Genomic DNA, 26,157 nt, shown 5'->3' with positions numbered 1-26,157 from the left:
TACGTTTGTAATGGGGTATAGAGACAAGGCGCTTCGTCTATGAAAAACCCGATTTTAGACGTCCACACGTTGTGACCATAAAAAGTTAGGTTATGTTAGCAATGCATACCAATGATCTGGTAGTAGGGGTAGATAACTTGCAGAGAGAGAGAGGTATTGAAATGAACATAAAAATGAGATAGCGAACGGCAGTCAGCTGATTTACGGCAAAACATACGGACGATACACCGGTTTTAGCCATTCTATTTAGCTGTTTTATACAAATAAACTGTGTTTGATTTGTTATTTCGAAGTGTTTGTGTCATAAATAGTGTTTCTTGATGAAGACGATCAATTTTCTTTAATTTGTTTCTTCAATTGTGGATTTATCAGGCTATTTTTTGTGGATTAGTGACTGATGAACAGTGTTGGACAGTGTTTTTTTTTTGTAGTTTGTAGTGTAATTATTATACGAATAGTTGGTGGTTATTACTGTTTTCTTTTTGTTTTACTAGTTCTTGATTAGAAGACTTAGACTTTAATAAAATGGTGATCTCTTGCTCAGCGTATGGTTGTACAAATCGACAAAAGAAAGGTGTCGACATATCCTTTCATAGGTACTTAAATATTCTTTTAACTAATATATATCCTTAAAAACTATTTTATTTGTAATGTATGCAGTTTCCCATCTGATACAATTTTGCGGCAGCAATGGATCATAGCTATGAAACGACAAAATTTTCAACCCTCAAAATATTCCAAATTGTGTTCAGAACATTTTCAGAAGGATGACTTTATTCATAATTTTGGGTTGAAAACATTAAAAAAGGATGTAATTCCTACAATATTTAAATTTCCACCGCATCTGATGAAAAAAGAACCCATGAAACGATCCACTAGATTGCAAAGGACGGCAGCATCAACATCATTTTCAGTGGGGTATGTGTGTGATGTGATACTTTTTTATGTATATTATTTTTGTGATGCATGGTTACAGTCATGCACCTCCGCCATTAGCAAGCACAAGTTTTACAAATGCCGAAGAAGTGAACAGTAACCCTGAATTGGAGCAGTGTGTTCCTGTAACCGACATGCCAGAAGAACCTGCTGCTATGCCAGAACTACCGCCAGCATCATCGTTTTTGCAGTGCAGAAAACGGTAAACTGTGCACGCTCAGATTTAGATTTGAATTAAAACACTTAAATAATGTTTCTAGGAAAAGAGATCAACCAGTATATATGGGTGACTTCTCTCAATAAGATTTGGAAAATCCTAAGAAGTTTAAAGTTATGTGGGAGATAGCAGAGAAGACAGTAAATAGACAGAAACAAAGAATATCATACTTACAAACAAACGTATGCAGACTTCAAAAAAGAATAAAATCATTAAATGATTTAGTGAATCACTTAAAGAATACAAACAGAGTTTCTTCTGAATGCCATTTACTGCTTCAGGTTTGACAAATTGTGGTATCAGAAGTATTTTAAAAATGAGAATACATACATTTTATTTTTTATAGCATGTTTGCAGCATAAAGTAGGTAGCTGAATGATATTGTTACAGAAATAGACAGAAATATGGATGCATGTATGGTTGGAGTAAAAAAAAAACTGGGCCAATCACAGTGATATGAACGTCATATTCCCATTGCTTTTCATTGATCTATGAGAACCTCATTTGCTCATATTGTAGTTTGTTTTTAATCTGATTGTATGAAAATGTAAACGTGTGGGGTCCGAGCAGTTTTGAACTCGGGTCAAAACTATCGGGACCCACACCAATGCACTTGCACTTGCCGAATTTTAGGACTACCATATATAGTTCTAAATATTGCTTAGCTTTGCATGATGAAATGCTTTCTTTTACAAGAAAATAAATTTCATTTCAGATTTTGGGGGAATATCTTAAGGTTTTAGTGCGTTTTTACTTCAGCGTTTTTCTTTTAGGAATCTATTCCCTCCTCTGAGAAACAGTTACTACTACGTCAGTTAAAGTTGACCACCGAACGAAAATTTCCCCCCGAACTGAGAATATTTGCTCTCACACTGAATTTTTATTCTAGCTCAGCTTATAACTATGTCAGAAAATGCTTTCAAAACTGTTTACCTCACCCCAATACTATCAGAAAATGGTATTCAACTGTGGACGGATCACCTGGCTATAGTTCAGAGGCATTAAATGCAATTAAAATGAAAGCTGATGAGCTTAAAAAGGAAGGAAAAGAGTTAATATGCTCGCTTATTATGGATGAGAGGTGTATAAGGAACCATGTAGATTGGAATGGATCAAGAAGCGTGGGCTATATTAATTTTGGAGTTCATATTGAAAGCGATTCTTTACCAATGGCCAAAGAAGCATTAGTTTTTTTGATGGTGGGTGTCAATTGCAGGTGGAAGATGCCAATTGCTTATTTCCTAATAGCATCCATAGCAGCAGACGCAAAAGCCAATTTAGTTAAGGGATGTTTATTAATGTTGCATAAAGCTGGAGCAAAAGTTATATCTTTAACTTTTGATGGAGCTGCAACAAACTGGTCGATGGCTTCTACTTTAGATGCAGATTTTACCCCATCAACGTTAAAAACATATTTTTTGCATCCTCAAACTAAAGAAGAAATTTTTATTATTCTTGATCCATGTCATGTGATTCAATTGCTTCGCAATGCGTTAGGGGACTGGGGAGGGTTTTCTTACAGTGGAAAACAAATATTGTGGAGGTTTTTCATAGAAATGGTGAATCTACAAGAAAGTGAAGAACTGCATTTGGCAACAAAAATTAGAAGGAGACACGTTGATTATCGCAACGAAAAGATGAAAGTGAAGTTGGCTGTTCAAGTGTTTAGTACCAGTGTGACCGACGCTTTGGAATATTGTGTTAAAGATCAAGGACTTCAACAGTTTAAACATTCAGAAGCAACAGTAACTTTTTGTCGGACTGTGGACAAATTATTTGATATATTCAATACCCGAAATTTTTTGAGTAAAAATTCCTTTAGAAGACCCTTATCAAACACAAATTTTTCATTTATAAAATCTTTTTTTGATGAACATAGAAAATACATTTTAGGTTTAAAATCTCTTGAAGGTGAGGAATTAGTTTATAGTCAACGTAAAAAAGGTTTTCTAGGTTTATTAATTAATATGACATCAATAGAATCAATTGTCCAAAAGTTTGTAGTCGAAAAAAAATATTTATCATACTTGTTGACTTATAAGCTAAGTCAAGATAATATAGAAACTTTTTTTTGTGCAATTAGATCTCGGGGTGGATTTAATAACAATCCGACTGCGTCTCAGTTTGAGGCCGCTTACAAACGTCTACTAATCCACGCAGAAATCACTTCAAAATCATCCGCTAATTGCCTTCCACAGGACGATACCTACATATTAAATATTGGTTCTACCGCGAGTAGTAAAAAAAAAATAGATTATATGACTGATAATGTTGATAGGTTGGATGATGGTGAACTAAATTTCGATATTGATGAAATTCTTATTAATGAGGAAAATCATAGTCAGTATGTTAATGATGTTGTAATATATATTTGTGGTTTTATAGTCAAAAAATTAAAATAAAAAATTAACTGCAGTGAATGTTGCTCCCAGTTGGAAACTAATACTTCATTTTCTAAACTAATAAGTAGGAAAGACAAGGGGGGACTAGTTAAACCTTCGGCCAATGTAATTAATGTTTGTAAAATTGCAGAAACTATTTTTAGAACAAATAGAAACTATTGTACGGGAAATGTGATTTTAAAACTTATTTATTTAACCAAGGAACAACTTAATCTGGCAATAGTAATTTACGCAACTAGTTCGGGATAGCCTGCTTCCCGCATGAACGCTTGTTTGAGGCACGACCGAAGGGAGTGCCGCATTTGCGTGAATGCGGGAAGCAGGCTCACGAACGTGTTGTGTACAATATTTTTTGCGACGAATAAACCTTTAAACTGAAGAGATTAACTGTGAGTTATTTATAAACAACGCCATTGACAGCGCCGTCAACACGTCACAATGTTGACACTGCCCGAGTATTTTAAGGTTACCATGGCAACGGGAAGTTAAATGCACGTGTGCGGGAAGTTCGACCTCCCGCACTCTGGTGAATGCGCGAAAGCTATCAAAAAAGGTCTTGAGTGCAAAAATATTTTTCCTGATTTAAGTAATCATATTTTGGATCAAGATCCTCTAAATAATCATTTACTTCAAATGATTAATTTAATTCTAAAATATTACTTTACAATCCGCTTGCATCACAAAAACATGCAAATTAATGAAGTACCTTAAAAGATCGCATCCGCCATAAATATTCGAAATTAATTACATTTAAAAATCAGTAATTTTTAATTTTTTGTATCAATAGATATAAAGATGTTGATAATTTGTGAAATTAATTTTTTAATTTGCATCAGAAAATATCAAAAAAATTGGTCTAATGAGTTTAGACGGTACTTCCCTCGCTGTCGGAAACGTAACGACTGCATGCCTTTTATGTTTTTTTTTCTCATTACATTTTTGTAACGGGGCATTAAAAAAAAATGCAATGGCGTCATTTATTTAATGAAGATAATGAAGTTTTTTTTTGGTGTCCTGATTTTTCATTTCAAAGAGTTACTAGTCACCTTATTTATAACGTAAATAAATTGTTAATGTTCTTTTATAAAAAATAAACATATTTATTTTACTCTGTTTGTCTGTTTAATTGTTTTGCGTAGAAAAAAAATATTTTAAACTCAAATTTCCAATAACTTTCATAAGAAATCATTTAAAGGTTGCCGTAACCCACGTGGTACAATTGTTGTGCTCCTTGTCCATCTTGACACGTTCTCTATCATGTTATCTCTTTCTTATGGTCATTTCAATTCCGAGTACATACGACATACAGCCACGGCGTATCTACCCTACTACTAGATCATTGGTTGTGACCATAAAAAGTTAGGTTATGTTAGCAACGCATACCATTAGAGACCAGGAATGCAAAATCTAACATTTTTTTGTGGCACAAGGAAGCATTTACGCAATTTTTGAAAGTGAGGAACGTAATCAGGAGGTGCTGTAGTAGAGTTTGGTGGTGCAGTTTGTGCATGTCCGTTTTGTAAAATTTTACCGTTGCTTTAGTTCTCGATCATATTTTATATATACGATGCTCGGCAGCATAAAAATTTCCTTAAATGTGACGATAACTGGTTCACTTACCTTATATCACGAGTAGTCCATTCAATATAGAAGTCTACGATAATAAAATCTAACATCACTTACCAAACATGTCGTCATATAAAGTGAAATGTTTGCCACACACCCTCATATATTTTGATGACGGTTTACACATCATTAACGCATTCTCGAATATCAATTTCGTGGTCATTGCCAAACCAGTTTGAAACTTTAACCCACAGACTTTAACCCTTCTTCTATTTCTTGGCAAGTAGTAAATTAATTTTTGTCTTTGTGGTATCCGTACACGCAACAGTTTGTTTTGTTTTATCCACCGATTTTTTCGTTTATTTGGACCACAGGACGTATTATAACTTTACAACACTTTAACACTAAAACACCGAGGCACACCGATGTAAATTATTGTAAATACACTTGTAAACCACAGACTATGTAAACTGAAGGCCTGGCTGAAGGCATAGAATCCAACCACCCAACACCCAACTGCCGAACTGGCGATGGCGCGATGGTCAGCAGCGTTGCCAACACAAGCTAACCTTAAATCAGTAGACATCTCGCAACTTTTCGGGAGATACCGGAAAAAATCGGGAGATTTAAAAATGTTGAATTTTCGGATTATTTAAATTAACAACATTTTAATACAGTATAAGCGTTTTTTGCGATGCAACGTTTTAAATACGTTGAGTTAGTTTTAAAAACTTGTAATTTTCGCGATGAAACAGTGACGTCATCACACCAACCGGTTGAAATTATTGCGTTATATTTTGAACCGTTCCGAGAGAGAGGTTTAAAAGTTTGAAACATAAAAAGTAAGGTTAAATTTATGGTGGCCTCAGAGTATTCAGAGTCATATATATAATAATAATAATAATTTATTAGTTGTCACTGCTCAAAATAAGCAGAAAACAACATGGTTCAAGTACAGCTTGACGACATGATTGTATCTGTGGATGAAGAGCCGGCTGAATTATTACATTGTAATAGTTTCGACGTCGCATTATAAGTTTACCTGTCAAATTGTTACTTTAATCATTTATAGATCCCGACTATGCTGCGAATTATTTGAAAGAATTGAAGAAACAATTCGAAAATAAGACTACACTCTGGACAAGTGCGAAAATACCAACCGATGCAGATCATCAAGTAGCTCTCGCACTTTTATCACTTCGACAAGAGTATGATGCAGAACTTGCCGATAAGAAAATCATCAAAAATGATATCTGGAAAAAGATTGCCGTCAAAATGAATAGCATGGAATTTTTCGTTGGAGATGGTACAGACGGCAGAGAAAACTGCCGTCAAAAACTTGCGAATATGCAGAGTGCATATGTTTGTCACAGATGGTCCCTCTCATTTTCTGGGAATGATCCAAATGTCAAAATATTTGCCTGATAATCTAAATACTTTAGTTCACTCAGTGTTGCAAAGAAATTAATTCTTTGCACATTCAGAAAACATCTTACTTAGTATGGTTACAGACGATCAAAAGAAAATTAGAGAAAAAGGAATCAAGGAGATATTGAAAATTAAAGTCTCATCCATTAAAACCTCTACAAATGCGTTCGTTTATGGTGCCAAAAATCAACTTTGCTGCACAAAATTATTACGAACTCATAGCTTGGTCAGAAGCAATACACCAATCACCAATTACAAAATAAATCAAAATAAGGAACTAAAAGACTTCTTCAAAAATTACGAAAAAATGGAAATTTCACAATTTCCTTACCATACTCAAGCTATAGAGAAACGTATTAAGTTGGTTACAGACGTTTTTACAAGCGTTGTAGGTCCTAAAAGGCGAGATGGATTTATTAGAGCTCGTTTTCTGTCTCGGCAAGAAACTCCTAAATTTGAAACGAAAACGGAATATTTTATGAAAACTGCGTCACCTGAAGACGACAAAATATAACGATACAAAATTCTCACAATAATTGTCATATGTTGAAGTATCCATTGTCAATATAGGAACAAATAAATATAAATGTTTGTTGTTATAAATTACATTTTTCGCTCCACCCTAATACACACATCATGATATAAATAAATTCTACCACTTTTTATGCTCTGTAAATGGATGTATATACATATCTGTTAATTCTATTATTAAGTACATTTATAATTAAACATTATGAAAGTAATTTATTTGAACAGTAAAACCATAGATTAATATAGATGCGACATTGAGGCTGATTTTGCAAAACCACCCTTATTGACATTGGAGTCCTCAACCGCCATGGGCAAGCGCCAAATTTAAATAGTCGATGGCAACCTTGTTTCACTATAATTATTGTAATTCGTGTGATCTAAACGAAAGTGAAGGAAACAGTAAGCAGCTTGTAATATTCTGGTAAATCTAGTGTCAATTTGTCGAAAATAAAACGCGTCGTTAAAAATATTCTGACATTTCTTCCAGTTAATTTTATTCCTAGTTAGAAACAACATAGCATAAATTGAGGAGTTCTCGACCGTCATTTGATTTAAACTATGACGCTTCTCTATGTTCTCTGGTAAAACTATATAATTAGTTTAAAATACCTTCATACAAAATGTTTTTCGTCATACGTTCAGTTAATGACTTTTCCACAGTAAAATCATAGCAATTTTTGTAAACAATAAATTCTTTATGCTTATTTTTCATAAGGTTTATATTGTCGAGAAAACTCTCTCTACATTCGCAGAAGAATGGGGCAGACATAGTAAATTAAAAACAAAATTTAAACATAAGAGTTCCATCACCCAAGATCATTTTGTGAGTTTTTTGCCAAAATATTATTTCTATGTCATCAGAGAACGATGGAATTTCCACCGTATTTCGTAGGAGACGCCACTCTATGTCTAAAGACTGAATGTGTGAATTTTTTACTAAACCAGGGTACCAGGGAAAAGAATGGCTATGTCAGCAATGGTCTGAACTGATCCAGCTTTAACTACTGCAGCGTCTAAAAAATTAAAATTTTCTCCCGGCTTATCTTTAAAGGGAATTGTTTTATTATTTGACTACATCCTTCAATATAAAAAACACCTTAGCCTAAAAAAATGAAGTTGCTCTTGTGCAAATGATGTTTCAGATATGGTTTTTAACACCTCAAGCCCAAAATACAGGCCCTTAATTTCCAAATAATTTCTGGGATTCTGAAAATCTACATTTTCCACTGAAGTAATTTGTAAATAATTTCGTTTCATAAAACAGTCAAAAGTGTTCGTAAAATGTTACGTATATTTTTGTACAACGTGTTATTGAAAGGTACGTACAAAATAAAATCGTCAATTGGTCTAGAAGTATGTTTTATGGAGAACATTACATTACCATGGACTTTATTCTTACCATGTGCAACGAGTTAACACTTCGAAATCAGAAGATCTACCGCCCGAATGAGACTTTATGAATGGTTGCTTGAGAGGAGTAGAGCAGACCTACGTTTTGTAGCGACGATTTTTTCTACAGACGAAGCGACATTTACAAGGAACGGTTTAGTGTAATAGTTGGCAATAATTTGGTAGGCCTTTACATTTTACCCCCTCGCTTAACAGCAATAGCATATTTGCAATTTCTTAATGAACATTTGCCAAATCGGTTAGATGACATCCCTTTAGCTACCCGTCAAGACATGTGGTATCTATAAGATGGAGCACCTGCTCACAATGCTCGAGAAGGCGGCGATGGTTTGATCAACATTTTCCAAGACACTAGATAGGACGGAATGAGCCAGTGTTATTGCCACCTCGCTCTCCGGACCTTAATCCATGCGATTTTTTCTTGTGGGAAATTGGTTTATAAAATTCCCGTAAATACAGTTCAAGAACCAATAAATCGGATTCAGAATGCTGCAGCGGAGATTAGGAGAAATCCTGACATGATACCTCGATTACAACCGTCATTAATTCGGCGTGTGGAGGCATGTATTGCCAATGAAGGCCGTCATTTTGAACAATTGCTTTAATTCGTTAAGTTTATTTTTATGCTATTGTCATGTATTTTGTATGTATTTTTTAATCGGTTTTTACCAGTTTTCATATTTTTCGACTTTTTACTTACTCTGTATTATCATAGAAACATTTTTTATCCCAAGGGTCAAAAAGAGCCACTTTAGTCTCGATTTTTCAGTAATTGCTTTTTAAATATGGGGTATTCCATACCAAATCGACCACTTTTTAACCCGACCCCTTTTGATATGCCTGAAAGTTTTTCTTCCTTTTCTATCCTATAAAAGACGTTTCTCAGAATTTTTTCAATTTTTTTTACCCGACTCAAAAAAAGTTATGAATTTTTGAAAAAAACCGCTCATTTTTTTTTGAACTGCTAGAACTTTTTCAAAAATTGACCGTTTGGGACCGTTTTTTTTTCAAAATTTTTGTTTTTAAATGTACTTTTCGGAAAAAAATATATCAAAATTTTTAAAGTTCATCTTATAAGAAATTTTTCAGTTTTTTGAGAAAAACCATCAAATTTTCGAAGTTCGCCATTTTTTATTTTTTATTTTTTTTTCTCATAAAAAACTTCAATCAATTCTCCAATTATCCCCACTAATCCCGGAGTGGGCCGATTCTTTTTTCTATTTTTTTTATTTAATTGAAAAAAAAATTTGTTTATTTTCAAAAGAAAAAAATTTTTTTTTTTATCTATATTATTTATATTACAAAAGAAACATAATTAAATGATTTTCAGGTAATATATTTTTTATTTATAATCTTAATCTACGATTAATATGACTGAGATTCAAATCTTAATACGTCAATCGGATCGATAAACTAGGGTATGACAATTACAGACTTACCTATAGCCAGTTTATTCGATACACGCAAGTATGTTCTAATCCATAAATCTATACGGTTGTCTTAAATTGAGAGTTAGAACATAACCCATAAATCTTCAGTGCGTTTTAGTATTGAATTAAAGATTATTGTCATTATATTTGATTAATAAAAAGAACAATTTTCTCTAGTTTATGAACATTCTTCTGATTCATTGTTTTAGAAGCGATAATTATTTTGATTATACTTATCTACATTTATCAAAATAATTTCATCGAAACATTATGGCATCAAATAAGCAATTCGATCGATGTTGTAATCCTTATTATATTATATATATATATATTATAAATAAAAAATATATTACCTGAAAATCATTTAATTATGTTTCTTTTGTAATATAAATAATATAGATAAAAAAAAAAATTGTTTACTATTGAAAATGAAAAGATTTTTTTTTCAATTAAATAAAAAAAATAGAAAAAAGAATCGGCCCACTCCGGGATTAGTGGGGATAATTGGAGAATTGATTGAAGTTTTTTATGAGAAAAAAAAATAAAAAATAAAAAATGGCGAACTTCGAAAATTTGATGGTTTTTCTCAAAAAACTGAAAAATTTCTTATAAGATGAACTTTAAAAATTTTGGTATATTTTTTTCCGAAAAGTACATTTAAAAACAAAAATTTTGAAAAAAAAACGGTCCCAAACGGTCAATTTTTGAAAAAGTTCTAGCAGTTCAAAAAAAAAATGAGCGGTTTTTTTCAAAAATTCATAACTTTTTTTGAGTCGGGTAAAAAAAATTGAAAAAATTCAGAGAAACGTCTTTTATAGGATAGAAAAGGAAGAAAAACTTTCAGGCATATCAAAAGGGGTCGGGTTAAAAAGTGGTCGATTTGGTATGGAATACCCCATATATTTCTTGAGAAAGAGTTGCTTTCTATTTGTGAAATCCAGTACAATGAATTATTAGACATAAATTGGTCTAAAATTATAAATATGTAATGACATTTTACAAAATTCATATAATTTCTGGGCTTTTCTGGTCGACTTTAAAGAGGCAGGTGGAAATTTGATTTTTAAAGAATTAACTTTTTTTACACTAACAATATTATCTCTCCCTTCATCAAACGTCGTAGTTGAACGTGTCTTCAGTATGATGAATGCCATTAAATGTAAATTGAGAAATAGAATGCAATTTAACATGCTCACAATGTTACTTAGAATTAGAATTTATTAATAAGTATAAGAATCAAAATATGTTGTACTGATTTTGAACCCTCCAAGGAAATGATTGAGAGATTTAATAGTTCAATGTACAAAAAGTCTGATAGTGAAATCACTAAAAGTGATATTGAATTTATAACTGAATTTAATGATGACTGTGATAGTGTCCTTGATGTTGTTCCTTGTATTAATTTATAATTTTAGAAATAATAACGTAGGATTTTTGTTTGCGTTATAAGAATAAATTATAGTTTTTATATTTTGTGTTTTGAGACTTTTGTAAAATAAAAAAATTATATTGCATCTTTTTTTATTATAACAAATCTGTATATACATATATAATAAATCAATATTACGTGCAAACTTATTGCGAAAAAAAAAGTTTGCGACTTTTGGCTACTTTTTGAGAAAATATTGGCGACTATGACACATAGAAGTCTGACAACACTAGAAGTGACAAGCAGAGGAAAAGAGGGAAGCGCGGGCTTGTCAGTTAGGTTATTGTCCTAATACAGAAGTAAATGTAAAAGTTATGTCCATATTCACTCTCAATTGTATCTAGTTAATAAAGTGGTACAAGTAGACTGAAGAGACTCTACAACTGGCGACGAGGGTAAAGTATATGAAGGCGCCACAAGCAACACAGGAAAGAGAGGGGGCGAAAGAAGCATCCAGTACTTGGGTCCTTATACATAGAATGGCGTTAATCGGAAGTATCCACAATTTCACTACAAGAGGATACAACTGGATCCTATATGGGGAACAGTTTGAGCAGTTTTTTCAGGTGAACAATATCAAGGATGTAGCCGTAACCGAAACAGCGCCAGATTAGAACAAACTGGTTGCCGCGCTTTTAACTTTGACAGGGCTCGACACCTACCAAATGTTGCGAGACTTGTGCACCCCGCAGACGCCGAAGGACAAGACGTACGAAGATGTGCACGCTACTGGGGGAAAATTTTTGACCGACCACATGTACGTATAGAGAAAGAATCGAATTCTATAACGCCAGGCAAGAAGAAAACGAAACAATCAACGTGTAGGTAAGCGAAGAAAAATGTTGCTGTCTCGGTGAGAATCGAACTCCACGCCTACCGCGTGCCGGGCAGGTATCCTGACCACTGGACCACGAGGACGCTTACCTTACTTCCCTACCCTCCCAAATTAAGGTATGCATTTTTGAAGAGAACAATATTGAATTAAAATTTAAAAGCGGCTTTATGAACAAAATGTTGGATTTTACAGGAATCAAGAAAATATGGTAAAAAGTTCTTTAGGTGTAAATATTGTGATGAAGATTTCATATCAAAAAATTTTATGAGACACTTGGAGAGACTTCATGGAACAGAAACGGCGGTACAGGATATATTAAAATACCCCAAAAAGAGCAAACAAAGACGTCAAGCACTCTCTTTGTTGCGAAACGCAACAAATTTTGATTTATATATAGGCGGGACAGTTCGACCAAATCGAAAAATTAAAAAGCAATGTACGAAGGAAGATTATTACGCTCGTACTGCAAAGGTTTATTTTTAAAACCTATCTAAGACGACATAAAAAATCATGCATCTCACAAAAGTCAGCAACAGTCAGAAATAACAGCAACAATTTGTCGCAATCACAGACGTTAGTAGCTTGCGCTATTGATCCAACTGACACTATTTCAAAACTAAACGTAAAAAAACAGGTTAGTAAACTGACCACTCGTTTGTACGCATAAAAAAGTTAGTACTGGTGTTTTTGTAATTGAAATTAAAAAAAGTCTGATCGTAATGCATACGTGTTCGATCAAATTTTTCATTCTGAAGAACTTTTCTCTGCGTCACATTCGGCCGACGAGAGGCACTAATATTGAAAAAACGAAAAATTCGGTCAAACGTGGCTGCACTGCAACTGCACTCTAAATTTTTATTTTGCAATATTTTATGGTCAGGTATTTGATATGATGAAAGGAGATGATGTAGCTTTTGAGGCTAAAAAGGACCTTTTGATTACCCACTTTGAAGAATCTTACTTGAAAAAGCATAAAAAAGAACAAATGATGTACCCATGTAGCAATAGAATGCGAGAACTCGCTCGACTTTTAATTCGATATCGGCAAATTGTGAATAAAATAAATATCTCTTTTAAAGAACTTTTGCATCCAAAAAACTTTGATGCCGTTGTATTGACCACTAGAGAAATTGCTGGCTACGACCCAGAAAAAAAGACCTTCAAAGCGCCAAGCTTGGCTATGCACATGGGCACCTCATTGAAAATGGCTTGTGATGAATTGAGTCACTTAGTTCTAAAGGAAAGTAGAGGTTACACATGTGCGTCATCAACAGAATTAAATTTATGGCTAAAAAGCATAAGGAATTTTAAGAGACTAGTGGAAGCGCGATGGAATACGAAAATTTCTTCGCTCGCGCATAAAGATTTGCAGGAAAAGAAATGGAGTAAACCTCTCCTTGTGCCTTTGGTCAGCGATATTAAACATTTTCGCGATGAATGTATCAAAATCGCAAATGATTGTAAGGAACTATTTTCCGAGAATAAAGACGATATTAAAACTTATACATCGTTGGTGCAATGCACCTTAGCTTTGTTAATAATATTTAACAAAAGGCGCATTGGGGATGTACAATTTTTAAAAATAAAGGATTATAATAATGAAGTTAAGAGTAGTTTTGAAGACTTTGAAAACGCTCTAACTGAGACTGAAAAAATGTTGACCACAAAATACAAAAGAGTAGTTAATAGTGGTAAGGGATCTCGAGCAGTGGTCATTTTAATCCCCGAAATATTACAAAGTTATATAACAGTACTTCTTGAATTCAGAAAAAAATATATTCCCCCTGATAACGATCACGTGTTCGCAATTCTTGGCAGCAAAGTTCAGTGGGGGAAGGGCGACGTCGCCATTCGAAAACTTACAAAAGGCATGAAATTAGATAATCCTCAAACGATAACCAGTAACAAGTTAAGGAAGCACATAGCAACTGTTACCCAACTACTGAATTTAACTCAGGAAGAAGCAAAACAGTTTTCGGCCTTCATGGGACATACCCAAAAAACTCCGAATTTTACGAGTAAGTAGAATTATTTTTGACTTACTAGTTAAAATTAGGTAAACAGAGTTGGTTTTAATGGTATATTATGATTTCTATTTTCAGGCTACCAATAGATATATACCAGACTGCTAAAGTATCCAAGCTGTTACTCTTTATGGAGAAAGGGTCTCTTCCTCTAGAATATAAAGGAAAATCGCTAGGGGATATCAATTTTGATTCAAATTTAGAATGTGCCATGGAAAGTGATAATGAAGGTAAAGCTACTACAAATTCATAAAAATTAGAAGTTAACTGTGTTGTTTTAGAAGATGGTGGCGCACTTACTTCAAATGTAGTCGTTCATGAACGATGTGTGCCAGATGAAGTAAAAGCCAACTCATCTCAAAATAATACTCTTGTTTTTAATAGGTCCACATATGAAAATGTTGGTAAGTCTTATACATATTTGCAAATTTCTATGTATGTGTGAAGTAGTTATTGTTATACCGAATACTTTTGTTACTAAATAATGTAAATATCAACTTAAGCCGAAATATTACAGATACTTATGAAAATGAAGAATATGAAGAGAATCGAGAAATGTTTGTAAAGAAACCCACTAAAAGAACAGGTAAACTGCGATTGAAATAAAAAAAAATGGTAAATATATATAAAGCGCTAATTGACTTTAAATTTTAGTTTGGTCTAAGGAAGAAATAGCAGCTATAAGAAGCAATTTTAATTCATTCATAAAAAAGAAAATTTATCCATCAGGGGAAACATTAAAGGAATTTTTAAAAATAGAAACATAGAACTGTAGCCATGTTAAAATCAAAACTTCAGCATTTGATGAAGAAGTCACAATTATAATTTTTTCTACGATCACCACTGCAAATCGTTAAGATCACACAACTCGCTAATCATGTATGCGTGTCCTTACGCACAGCGTGCGTAAGAAAAGCAGATCGCACAGTTAGGGATTTTTCGATTTATTCAATTTAGGTTGGTAGTGAAAATGACAAGACGGACAGGCAAATACAAAATTGTGAAGCACTGTCAGCGTTACTGTTAATAAAAGAGGCATAATCAAAGAATTTTAAAAGAAGAAAACGAACAAGGTAACATTTACTGCAAAAAATATCAACATTTCTCTCTTTTTACGGATTCTATTTAATTGTAGCCGAAAATGTCTAGCGATAGTGATAAATTAATGTGCACGCCGCCGGAGATAATTGAAAAGGCCAAAACGGCTATCGACAATCTTTTGCCCACAAAGTCGCGTGAAAGATATGAAATCGTCTATCAAAAATTTATGAAATGGAAAATAAAAAATAAAGTAAATTCGTTGTCAGAAAACGTAATGTTGGCATATTTTGAAGAGTTGTCAACTACAATGAAACCATCTTCTCTTTGGCCGATATATTCAATGTTAAGGGCTACAATAAACATAAAACATGACAAAATCAACATTGCCACTTATCCTAAATTAATAGCTCTACTAAAAAGAAAAGCAGATGGCTTTAAGAGCAAAAAGTCAAAAACTTTAACAAGCAAAAATATAAATGATTTTTTACAAAATGCTCCAGATACGCAATATCTATTTATGAAGGTATCTCACATCTATGTTATAACCTCATAAATATAACATTTTGTTTTAGGTTGTTCTTATCATTGCGGTTAGTGGTGCATGCAGAAAACAGGAGTTGCGAAATATTAAACCTGAACATGTGCAAGATACTGGAGAATCATTAATTATCACCATTCCTGATTCAAAAACAAAAACTCAACGTTCTTTTGTTGTACCTAAAACTTTTTATTCAACTTGTAAGAAGTATATGAACCTACGTCCTTCAGGAGATGATACAAAATCACTACCTTTTCTTTTAAATTACATAAACCAAAAATGCACCCAGCAGTGTGTCGGCATAAATAAGATTGGTAGTGTACCAAAAAATATAGCAGAATATCTTGGTTTACCAGATCCAAAACAATACACTGGTCATTGTTTCAGGCGATCGTCTGCCACCATCCTAGTTGATGCTGGCGGTGATTTGCTAGCATTAAAAAGGCATGGTGGATGGCGGTCGTCGTCGGTAGCTGAAGGCTATGTAGATAATTCAGTGAAAAATAAAACCGACAATTCACTAAAAATCGCATCTGCGATAAACAACAGTCCTACTACATCAAATAATCATGTCACTATTTCAGAACATAATGTGACTGCATCCTGTAGTCAGAGTACAAGTAGCCACAAAACTAATACTACCGACCATTCCCTTGTGCTTAACAACTGTGCAATGACAATAAACAATTACTACAAATAATTACAATATCTAATAAAACTAAAATGTTAATGTTCATGAATAAAATGAAAATTTTTTTCTTTGTCTGTGCTCGTAGAAAAAGTATAGTACATAATTCGAGTTGTAAAGCCTTTACGCACTCATGGAAATACGCAACTTTTTCCATTCGTGCGTAAGATGCTTCTTACAACTCTTATTACGTAATATACTAATTTTGTAATAAAGTTTTGCTTATAAAAAATGTATCACGAGGCTTGTATTTCTTTTTTTTTATATATTCTACTCTGCTTCTTAGAATTAAATATGGCAAGCGCGGCATAAAGTATAAGTGTAATATTCACACTAGAATGTGAACCCCGAAACAGTTATTTTTTATGTTTTTTTAATCGTATGAGAATATGCGTTTTTTGCCCGAGACCGAAGATAAAATACAATTTAAATTCGCAGGTTTATTAAAATTTATAAGGGAACAAGATTGAGTAGGCTTCCTTTCATTCTTTACTAAGGAGATAGATCACAATCCACAAGCTTGCCTATCACTTGCTATTTATAATTGTCAAGTGCAATTTTCACACAACATGTCCAGCGAAAGCGAACAGGAGCGTTCGTGTACCCCCTCAGATGTGTACGAGACGGCAAGTACCGCCATTCACAACTTACTACTTGAAAAATCCAAGAAACAATACGAAATCACCTATAAAAACTTTAAAGAGTGGTGCTTAAAAAAAAGTGGGGAAAACGTCAGAAATAGTATATTATTAGCCAAGGTTGCAGAGCCAAGCATTCTAGACCGAGCGCAAATTAGAACCCGAGACGCGCAGCGTCGAGGGCTCTGAAGCGCGAGGTCTAGAAGTGGCTTTGCAACCGTGGTTAATATACTATTTTTTTCACTAGTAGAAACCATAAGACAATAAACTGAAAAAATAAACGTTCAATTTTTTGACGCAACATGATTTTGTTTTGATTTCTAATCAAACTTAATCTAAATCTTCAACACAAAGAAAACCGTTTATACTTGTCGCTGAGTTAATCATTTTATCTTCTACCGTCTACCAACTACCATGCGTATACTCAAGTAATGTTTGTAGCACACATTTGTTCATTTTTTAAGAAATAATCACATCAAACATTGCGTACATAACCTCAATTTTTCTTTTTGAACCGGTGGTCGCAAAAGTTGAATTTGCTACCTCTAAATGAGTCGACATTTGCATGCGTCATGGCTGCTAGTGAAAAAAAGTCTTTTTCTACCGCCCACGTTTTTTGGTTTTCTAATAGAGCTATTAACGCACGCAAATGACGTCACAGCAGTTCGTTAATAGCGGAAAGGCGTTCTTTAATAGATCTGGTATAATTTACATCGGTAAGATTGGTAGCCATGACGAGCAATGTCAGGTGAATGTCAGTGGCAAATGTAAACTTAAAATTTCCCATGTTTCCGGACACGTAACTTCTTCACAAGACATTTTAACCAATTTTAAATTACAAAAACTCGAATTGATTCCAATTACAGTTGTTATTGTGAAAATTCGAACGTCAAATATTTCGTGGTTAGTGTCAGACCAACCCATCACCAACCACAACAAAAGTCCCCAGATTAAAAAAATTCAAATTTCAATTAAATTTTGGGAAAAAACGTGTGCGGTAGAAAAAATAGTATAAATAACTCGTTCATAAGGCCATTGAGGCACTCATCCTTTATATAACTCCCGGCTTCGCCGCTCGTTCTATAAACTTGGATTCGTGCCTCAATATTTGCCTTATGAAACTCGTTCTTTAATATACTATTTTTTCACGCTGCCAGGAGCAACGGTATCCAATGTTTAACCGTAAAAAAATCTAGTACTTCGCACTTCGAAACCCGTCAAAAATGTAACTATGTAAACTACCTAACTAATAATTTTGTTAGATTTTCAGTAAGTCAATGGCAGATGGATTAAAATTCTACTCATCTCGGGGAACACCTGGTTTAGAATCCTGCGATGGCACAATTGCCTTGTGCGAACGCATTCATTGCATGTTTGATTCCTTACATAGGAAAATTCCTATTCAGGGAGTGAAACCAGGTTCGTCCGAATTCATAGTGTTATAAAATTCCATTGAATGGATAGATACTTGGGAAAGTAATTTAAAGCATGGCCTAATCGAAGAAACCCAGTTTCGCACTAAAAACACTGCAGAAGGATTGAGAGTTACTTTGCATTCAGATCGAGATCTTTGCCTGTATCTAACACAGAAGTACTCATTTTCTTACCTACTGCCGGGAAAAGTAAATCAAGATCCTTTGGAGGCAACGTAATATAAAGGTTTTACAACGTTGTCAAATAATATGTAATTTATCCTTTCAGAAATTTTTTCGTACCATAAGAATAGCAGGACGTCAAAACCACCATCCGGCCACGCCAACTTTTTTGGAGTTATACAAACTTTTATCTGTTTACGCAGTACTTAAGCCTCCAAAGTATGGCAACTGCATGTTAACTAGTGCAGATAATGCTCCGCGTACACTTCTGTCATTAGAAGATGTCAACATGGTTTTGCGAACAAAATCGCGCCACCTACAGCTATGGAACATCTAAAAAAACGCCTTAATGGTCTCATTCAACATACCAATCATGAAGTTGATGAGGTTCTGCAACACGACACTTCATTTGCAAACGTAAAACAGTGCGTGGTTTATTATATCACTGGATATCTCTGCAAACAAATTCAAAAACATACAAAATGTTCAGTTTGTTTGCAGAGAATCAGAACAGAACAATGATACTCACGAGAAACGGTAGCACAGTTAACCAATTTAAAAACTTATGGGGAATTAATTCATCCCAATATAATTTTTTTTTACTTAATTAATACCATAGAAACAGTATTTGCCAGTTTCGTACACGAAGCAGATGTATTTGAAAAGACGTTGGACTATTTAATTGACACTTAAGCTTTTCATTTTGCTTGTGCAAAACATAATGAAGAAATTTTATTTATGTTATACGATATTATTTAAATATGAAAATGAAACAATTTTTAAGAGACCATAATAAGGACAATAAAAAAGAAAGTGCAGAAAGAAGAAAGAAGTCGGAATTTGCTAAACATTAATGTGGTTGAAAAGTTATAACAAGTTAGTAACTTCATATATCAATTTCGCTGAAAGCATTTTTTTTTAAACAGTCTTAGAAAATAGTAAATAAGTACTGAGACACTAATAGTGCTATTCTGTAAAAATCACTTTACATTATGTTAAATTAACAGACTGTTAGTAACAGTGCTCTGTACAGTCGACGTTAACAGACATTATGTTTTTTGGAATTCTCTAAGCTACTCTGTTACGGTCACTGTAAAATTTTATCATTAGTTCAAAAATGTTATTTTGAAATTGTCAAATACTGACATTTTAAAAACGTCGTGGAGTTTTCGTGAATTCGTGAATCAGCTAATTGTAATGATGGAAGGCGAACCGGCAAATAAACGAAAAAGGAGCGGCAAGACTAGCCATGAACAATACGAACTGTACCTGAAACATATGGAAGATGACCCTATCTTCAGAACGGGGACTATTAACCCAACGGTCAATCCCGATCATGTAAGCAAAAAATGGGAAAACCTGGCAATTGCTTTAAACTCGACTGGCATTGGGCCCGCCTTGGCAGTTTCCGAATGGAAAAAGGTAACTCTGAAGTTACATAATTAAATGAACTCATTTATTAGCGAACCCGATAAAATTATAAACCGTCAGTGAAATACATTAGTAACATTTTGTGTTTTACAGCGCTTTAATGATTGGAAAAACGCCACCAGGGCAAAGTATAGGAAATGTGTGGTGGAAAGAAAAAGAACTGGAGGAGGTCCTGCCAGTGACATCAAACTCACTCCATTAGAGGAACGAGGATTGTCAGTGTGGGGCAGAGTGGCAGTAACAGGCTCCAGAAAAGTTACGGTATGTGGTGGTTTACAGGAGCCTGGTGCCTCTTCTGCCACTCCTGATAGAACTGCCACAATACCTGAAAATCTAAGCGCTGAGTTGACGGATGAGGAAAATTTACCAGAAGTTGGAGAAAATGATAATGTAGTTCGAGAAGAACCTGAAGTTGCTGGTCCGTCAAATTTTAATCCAAACCAGCCCAATTCTATTCAGTATTTTAAAAGAAAATACAAAAAAAAAAATCCTTATCAAAATGTACAAAATTCATCGTTAAAATCTGTTGGCCAAGACCTTTTGAAAGTATACGAAAAAGCTGTGAATCATACAAATAACGATATTGAAAGGGAAAAACTTGAACTGCAGAAACAGCAGTTGGATCTAGAGAAAGAAAAATTTCGGTTTGAAGTAGAGAAGTATAAGTTTGAAAATCCTAACTTTAATTTTAATTTACAATTATTTTAACTAGTTATTAGAGATATGTACCGACTTACCGACTATAGTCGGCCGACTGTTCCGCTTTGCTAAAACCGGTTTATAAATGCAACAGACAGTGTGTTTTTTTTCTATTTCTCTAACTACCTTAAAAACTTGTTTTATTTTAATAAAAGGAATAACTAAAGTTTCTTTGTTTTCCAAGAAATGTGTTAAATTTGTTTGGATAATTTTAACATTTAATTTTTTGTAGTAACTCAGTACAAAAATAAAGAATAACACAATTTAGGGCAGTTTATACAATACTTTAACCAATTTTAACCACTTTTTTGGAAAATTTTTGAAAATTTTGAATTCGCTTTGCGTGTTTATTGGACCAGATATCGTGACGGCGATTTCAGAATCGTAACTAGCGGAAGATTATCTACACTTTGACACCAATTTTCGGTCGATTAAACCAATTTTAAGCGGTTTTAACAAAGCCGACTAGTCGGCCGACTATAGTCGGTACATCATTAATAGTAGTAATAAATTTCTATTTATTTAATTTCTGACTATGACATAAACCTGTTTAATAAACCGATTATTAAAAGTTTTGCGTTAATTTTCACTGTATTATTGTATTATATTTCTTCTTATATAATTTTCACGGGCAGCTCGTCCTAAATTAAAACAATTCTGCTCTGGTTCTACAATCCCAACAGCGTTATCACCGTTACCTTCGTCGTTTTCTACCACTATTTCATCTTCCTCCAAAGCCAAATTCGCCCACAGAGCTATGTTGTGTAATGTGCTTGCGGCATATATTATATAGGCAGCCTGTACTGGATGAAAATGTAGAACTCGATGCTTTATTAGACATCTAAAGCGACCCTTTAGTATGCCGTTAGTGCGTTCTATAGGATTTCGAGTGGAACGCAGTAACTGGTTGTACCTTTCTTGTGGCGATCCTGGGGCAACAACAGGAATAGGTGTGAACAACCATGGTTCTTGCCCATATCCACTATCTCCAATAAGCCACGAGGTATCATCACCATTTTCAAAACACATTCGCAAATTATTCCGAATATCTGAAACCCTGAAGATCGCTGAATCGTGAACGGAACCAGGAAATCTAGCGTCACAGGCCAAAATTTTGCAATTGGAGTCACAAATTAGCATAACGTTAATGCTGTGTACCCCATTTCTATCGATATATACATGTGGCGGGTGATCTACGTCAGTTATAGGCGGAGTTATTATTTCGACATGGGTACCGTCAATGCACCCAATAGCACCACGAAACCCAAATTTCTCATAGAATCCACCCTTAATTGCCGTCTTCTCTTCCATTGTTGTTGGAAACTTTATCCACTCTGGCATCAATAACCCCGTAACGAGTCTACAAACTTTTTTTAAGGATCGGCTAATAGCCGGTTGGCTCATTGCAACCCATGTGCAAGATCCCACACTATGCTGGTAAGAGCCGGTACCCAAAAAGTTAAGGGTAGCTAATACTTCTAAATAAAAGGGCAGTTTTGTTGTTCTTCGCCGAATTCCAGCGTGGGGTTCCAGCCATTCGATTAAAATTCTTGTCAAATCTTGGTTTAAGCGAAATGTTTTTATAAATTCGACTTCTGGCATTTCGAATGGATTTTGAGAATCTCGCAACTGCTTCCGATAAATTCGCATGTAATTTCGTCTCTCGTCTTCTTCCAGAAGTCCGTATATAAATACGGGAATATTATTAATCTCGTTATTAAAATTATTTTGCATGTTTATGATGTTTTTGAACACTTTCAATTAATGTCATACGTGACAGCGTTATTTTTTAATAGACTGTTATAGTATACGGTCCCAATTTTGTCGCTGTAAATTTACAGCAACGTTATAAACATAATGTTACTAACATTACATACAGAATACCATTTTTTCCCAATCTCTGTTAACTGACGTTTTGTAATAGAATTGTCATGGCAATAACATTTTTATAGAATGTTAGAAATTACAGAATAGCACTATTAAAGTCCATAATTTCACGTTAAAGTCTTTGTTTTATATTTAATTCCACTAAATCGCCTGAGATTTCTTAAATAATCCAGAGAAATAGAAATACGGTATCACTTTTTTTTCCATTTTTGTCTCAAGCCAAAAAGAGCAAAATATTGCGATTTATTAACCGATTTTTAAAATCTCAACATTTGATTTTTAACAGTATGAAGTATAGTATACTTCCGAATGATAAATTCAGATTTTTTTTTATATTTTATAAAAAAATAAAATAAGGAAAAAATATTAATAACAATATTTAATTTAAAATAAAGATATGCAGCAAACCTAAACAAAATTTTTAAAAATTCTGTACGATTGCTGTCACGTTACCGTTTTTGACATAGCGTTGAGAATACCTAGAATTCGTCGGTGTTCCAATTTTAAACAACTGAGCAATTTTGAGCGAGGTCGAATAGCGGCCCTACGAGAAGGTTTATCATTTCACCAAATTGCAGCCCGTTTAAGCAGGACCGTGTCCGCACCGACGAATTGCTACTACACTTGGTCCGAAGATGGGTGAGAACGAGCCAGACGTTCGGACCGTCCCCGACAGGTAACAATAGGTCAAGAACGTCGCCTAAGACTTCTGGCTGTGAAGGACCGTTTGTCGAACGCGCGTTCGACTGCGGACCAATGGTTTGGAGAAGAAGGCAGAAGAATTACAAAGAGAACCAGATCATTTGGACTCACGTCGTACAGACCACACTTTGTGTTACCACTCACTCGAGTGATCTTTAGTGACGAATCCCGATTTTATTTAGATATGAGCGATGGTCGAAGAAGTATTGACGTGGAGAACGGCAATTGGGTATGGCAGTAGATCACCCTTAGTGTTTGTTAGGGGTTTATGAATGCCCAAAGCTACACTGCGGATATTATAGAACCTCATCTTCTCCCTTATCTTCACACCCTACAACAGCCGCTTTTCCAAATAGATCATGCCCAGCCGTATATTGCCAAAATTCTGTACGAACGACCCCTCTTTACTAAACTCACTGTTTCGGCACTGGTGGAATTCTACTTGTCAGACAATGATGACTCACTGTGCTCATCTCAAAACGCACGGTGTCTATTTATGATTTATTAATCATTAGTAGAAAACACCCCCGCATTTTGCCTTGCAATTTTTGGTAGTGACAACCGATTTATTTACTATGATGTTATAAAACGATGGAAATACTTAGAAGCTGTAGCAGCAAAACTGAGGAAATTTTGGGATTTTCTTCTGTTGGAGATACTCGATGCTTAGAGGTGATGAAAGTTTGGCCTAGCATACCTTAATCGAACTATTAGTACAACTGAAGATTTGGAATGTCCTTGTAGACCATTTTTTCAGGTAATAGCTAGAATAATTATCTATTTTAATGTAAACCAATTCTAACTTACGTGAATTTAACTCGAAATTTAATTTTACTCCTTAGGCCGGTTACAATTTGAGAGAACCAGTCTGCATTCAAGATGCAGTACATATAACGACAAAATGGAAAACTAGGTTTCTAAACCCTGGCATAAAGTTACTTATGGGTAACCAGTTTGCTGAACAAAAGCACATTGAATAACTGATGAAAAAGTTCACTAAAGATTTACATTTTTTGTCCCCAAATTTATTTATTTTTTTTTTTTATTTTTATTTGATTACGTTCCCCAACAGGCCGGAGGCCCAATTACAGGGGAACGGGGGATATACACAACACCCAGAGCCGGGCGGGAATCGAACCCACGACCCAGGGTGTAGCGGGCAAGCACGAAGCTACCTAACCCACCCGGGTCCTCTCCTCAAATTACCTCAAAGGTACGTACTTTGGTTTCATATTTTTTTGACTATTGGCTATCTATTCAAAGGTGAAGGCAAAATTAATTTTGAAGCTGTAGCGGACCTTTCCTGCCAATATTTGAATTGGCTAGAGAAGCGAGCATGAAGGATGGAAGGGGGTTTCGCGCGATCGTAGAGTGAGGAGCTCCACGTGAAAAAACCTTCAGTAAAAGTGAAATAAATTACATGGTCGTTGATCCGTCTTTTACTGCCCCGTGTACTCAACAACGCAGACTAGGGTGGCCGCCTGCACTAAGCGAGCGACATTGGTGACCCCGACGTGATCTGAATCACAGTGGTGACGCAGTAGAAAGGCAACGCGAAACACAACTGTCCCTTGGAACCACGTGGATATCGAAGTAGAGTGAAAACAGCAAGAGATGTCTGAAACAGAGAAGACAGCCCCCACAATCACCGAAGCAACATTCTCCCTCCCGGCATTCTGGGATAATCAGCCAGAATTATGGTTTGCTATGGCAGAGGCCAGATTTTCCACCTTCCAGACAAAAATCGTGAAGGAAGAGACGAAATATAATCATGTCCTCATCGCCCTACCTCCTTATATTGCCGCCGAGGTGACGGATCAGATTGTGACCCCAGATCCCGACCTACCGCACACGCGATTAAAACAAGCAATCATCGCCAGAACTGCGCTTACGGAGACTCAGCGTCTGAAACAACTGCTTTCGTGCCAAGAGTTGGGTTCTCGAAAACCCACCCAACTCTTACGACATATGAAATCGCTCACAAATGGCGGCGATTCCCTATCTCCATACGTCAATGAAACGGCTCTACGAGAGTTATTTCTTCAGCAGATGCCCACAAACAATCAGCCCACATTAATTTCTTTGACCACGGATCAGCCAGTAGAAGTCGCAGATAAGATCATTGAGGCCGTACCAGCTGCAACGATGTCCGCCATAGGGGCGAAAGAAGAGGATCAGAGGTCAGCGTCAGAGCGAAATGACGCCATTGGTGAATTAACGCGCCAAGTCCAAAATCTGACGGCGCGCCTTGAACGCTACGAGGGGCGAGGACGAAGCATCAGCCAAACCCGCGCACGAAGTCGCAGCAGAAACCGCCAACGCCAAAATAGTGCTGTAGATCGCAAGTGTTGGTACCACTTCAACTTTGGCGCAAACGCAAAAAAATGCACGCCACCTTGCAGTTTGGCAAAAAACGGGTCCGGAGAGCAGAAGTAAGGGCCGCTTCTGCTGTCCACACCACATCGCCTCTCCTATTTATCGTTGATAGAAATTCCAAGCTACATTTCCTAATTGACACAGGAGCTGATATCAGTGTAGTACCCGCGAAATTCAAAAGTCTGAATTGTGCCGGGTCAAACAGTGTTGACGCATGTTTCAATTTACAATCGGCGGACGGTTCCAAAATCGCAGTGCTTGGACAGAAACTGTTAAACTAAAATCTCGGTCTGCGCCGCGATTTTCAATGGACTTTTCTGGTAGCAAATGTTACGGACGCAATATTAGGAGCTG

At 35.1% G+C, this 26,157-nt stretch overlaps 5 protein-coding genes across 6 annotated transcripts; 4 read left to right on the top strand and 1 right to left on the bottom strand.

Moving 5' to 3' along the window:
* The first annotated feature begins 221 nt into the window (after positions 1-221).
* On the top strand, positions 222-1,462 carry LOC135143389 (THAP domain-containing protein 1-like). Its single transcript, XM_064075241.1, has 4 exons — positions 222-596; positions 661-918; positions 977-1,138; positions 1,197-1,462. The coding sequence occupies exons 1-4, from the start codon at positions 526-528 to the stop codon at positions 1,237-1,239; spliced, it is 534 nt and encodes a 177-aa protein (XP_063931311.1). The 5' UTR covers positions 222-525; the 3' UTR covers positions 1,240-1,462.
* A 10,552-nt stretch (positions 1,463-12,014) lies between these two features.
* LOC135143221 (uncharacterized) lies at positions 12,015-14,328 on the top strand. The gene is made up of 6 exons (XM_064075099.1): positions 12,015-12,106; positions 12,241-12,300; positions 12,409-12,655; positions 12,711-12,818; positions 13,065-14,202; positions 14,287-14,328. The coding sequence occupies exons 1-6, from the start codon at positions 12,015-12,017 to the stop codon at positions 14,295-14,297; spliced, it is 1,656 nt and encodes a 551-aa protein (XP_063931169.1). The 3' UTR covers positions 14,298-14,328.
* A 19-nt stretch (positions 14,329-14,347) lies between these two features.
* On the top strand, positions 14,348-16,546 carry LOC135143328 (uncharacterized). Of its 2 annotated transcripts, none has more exons than XM_064075191.1 (6): positions 14,348-14,438; positions 14,490-14,612; positions 14,726-14,794; positions 14,863-15,281; positions 15,344-15,772; positions 15,822-16,546. In XM_064075191.1, the coding sequence occupies exons 5-6, from the start codon at positions 15,350-15,352 to the stop codon at positions 16,485-16,487; spliced, it is 1,089 nt and encodes a 362-aa protein (XP_063931261.1). In that variant the 5' UTR covers positions 14,348-14,438; positions 14,490-14,612; positions 14,726-14,794; positions 14,863-15,281; positions 15,344-15,349; the 3' UTR covers positions 16,488-16,546. Both variants share the same exon structure in this region, with proteins under 2 accessions (XP_063931261.1, XP_063931262.1).
* A 3,362-nt stretch (positions 16,547-19,908) lies between these two features.
* LOC135143220 (myb/SANT-like DNA-binding domain-containing protein 4) lies at positions 19,909-20,923 on the top strand. The gene is made up of 3 exons (XM_064075098.1): positions 19,909-20,130; positions 20,233-20,790; positions 20,852-20,923. Exons 1-3 carry the CDS (start codon positions 19,909-19,911, stop codon positions 20,921-20,923), a joined length of 852 nt encoding a protein of 283 aa, XP_063931168.1.
* A 509-nt stretch (positions 20,924-21,432) lies between these two features.
* LOC135143219 (putative nuclease HARBI1) lies at positions 21,433-22,572 on the bottom strand. Its single transcript, XM_064075097.1, has one exon. It carries the CDS (start codon positions 22,570-22,572, stop codon positions 21,433-21,435), a length of 1,140 nt encoding a protein of 379 aa, XP_063931167.1.
* Between the last annotated feature and the right edge of the window lie 3,585 nt (positions 22,573-26,157).

This window comes from Zophobas morio, unplaced genomic scaffold (genome assembly GCF_036711695.1).
Source record: "Zophobas morio isolate AGI-343-1 ecotype UQ-CSIRO unplaced genomic scaffold, CSIRO_AGI_Zmor_V1 ptg000058l, whole genome shotgun sequence".
Classification (NCBI taxonomy): domain Eukaryota; kingdom Metazoa; phylum Arthropoda; class Insecta; order Coleoptera; family Tenebrionidae; genus Zophobas; species Zophobas morio.
This window is presented reverse-complemented; position numbering and strand designations above follow the sequence as displayed.

What these genes read in the sequence shown, in the direction of transcription:
- LOC135143389 (XM_064075241.1), top strand. Translation starts at nt 526, where the DNA reads ATGGTGATCTCTTGCTCAGCGTATGGTTGTACAAATCGACAAAAGAAA. An exon ending in GTCGACATATCCTTTCATAG is followed by an intron (nt 597 to 660) that starts GTACTTAAATAT and finishes TAATGTATGCAG; the next exon opens with TTTCCCATCTGATACAATTT. An exon ending in TCAACATCATTTTCAGTGGG is followed by an intron (nt 919 to 976) that starts GTATGTGTGTGA and finishes GCATGGTTACAG; the next exon opens with TCATGCACCTCCGCCATTAG.
- LOC135143221 (XM_064075099.1), top strand. Translation starts at nt 12,015, where the DNA reads ATGTTGCGAGACTTGTGCACCCCGCAGACGCCGAAGGACAAGACGTAC. An exon ending in AAATTTTTGACCGACCACAT is followed by an intron (nt 12,107 to 12,240) that starts GTACGTATAGAG and finishes CGTGCCGGGCAG; the next exon opens with GTATCCTGACCACTGGACCA. An exon ending in ATTACGCTCGTACTGCAAAG is followed by an intron (nt 12,656 to 12,710) that starts GTTTATTTTTAA and finishes ATCTCACAAAAG; the next exon opens with TCAGCAACAGTCAGAAATAA.
- LOC135143328 (XM_064075191.1), top strand. Translation starts at nt 15,350, where the DNA reads ATGTCTAGCGATAGTGATAAATTAATGTGCACGCCGCCGGAGATAATT. An exon ending in CGCAATATCTATTTATGAAG is followed by an intron (nt 15,773 to 15,821) that starts GTATCTCACATC and finishes ATTTTGTTTTAG; the next exon opens with GTTGTTCTTATCATTGCGGT.
- LOC135143220 (XM_064075098.1), top strand. Translation starts at nt 19,909, where the DNA reads ATGGAAGGCGAACCGGCAAATAAACGAAAAAGGAGCGGCAAGACTAGC. An exon ending in CAGTTTCCGAATGGAAAAAG is followed by an intron (nt 20,131 to 20,232) that starts GTAACTCTGAAG and finishes TGTGTTTTACAG; the next exon opens with CGCTTTAATGATTGGAAAAA. An exon ending in AAGAAAAATTTCGGTTTGAA is followed by an intron (nt 20,791 to 20,851) that starts GTAGAGAAGTAT and finishes TATTTTAACTAG; the next exon opens with TTATTAGAGATATGTACCGA.
- LOC135143219 (XM_064075097.1), bottom strand. Translation starts at nt 22,572, where the DNA reads ATGCAAAATAATTTTAATAACGAGATTAATAATATTCCCGTATTTATA.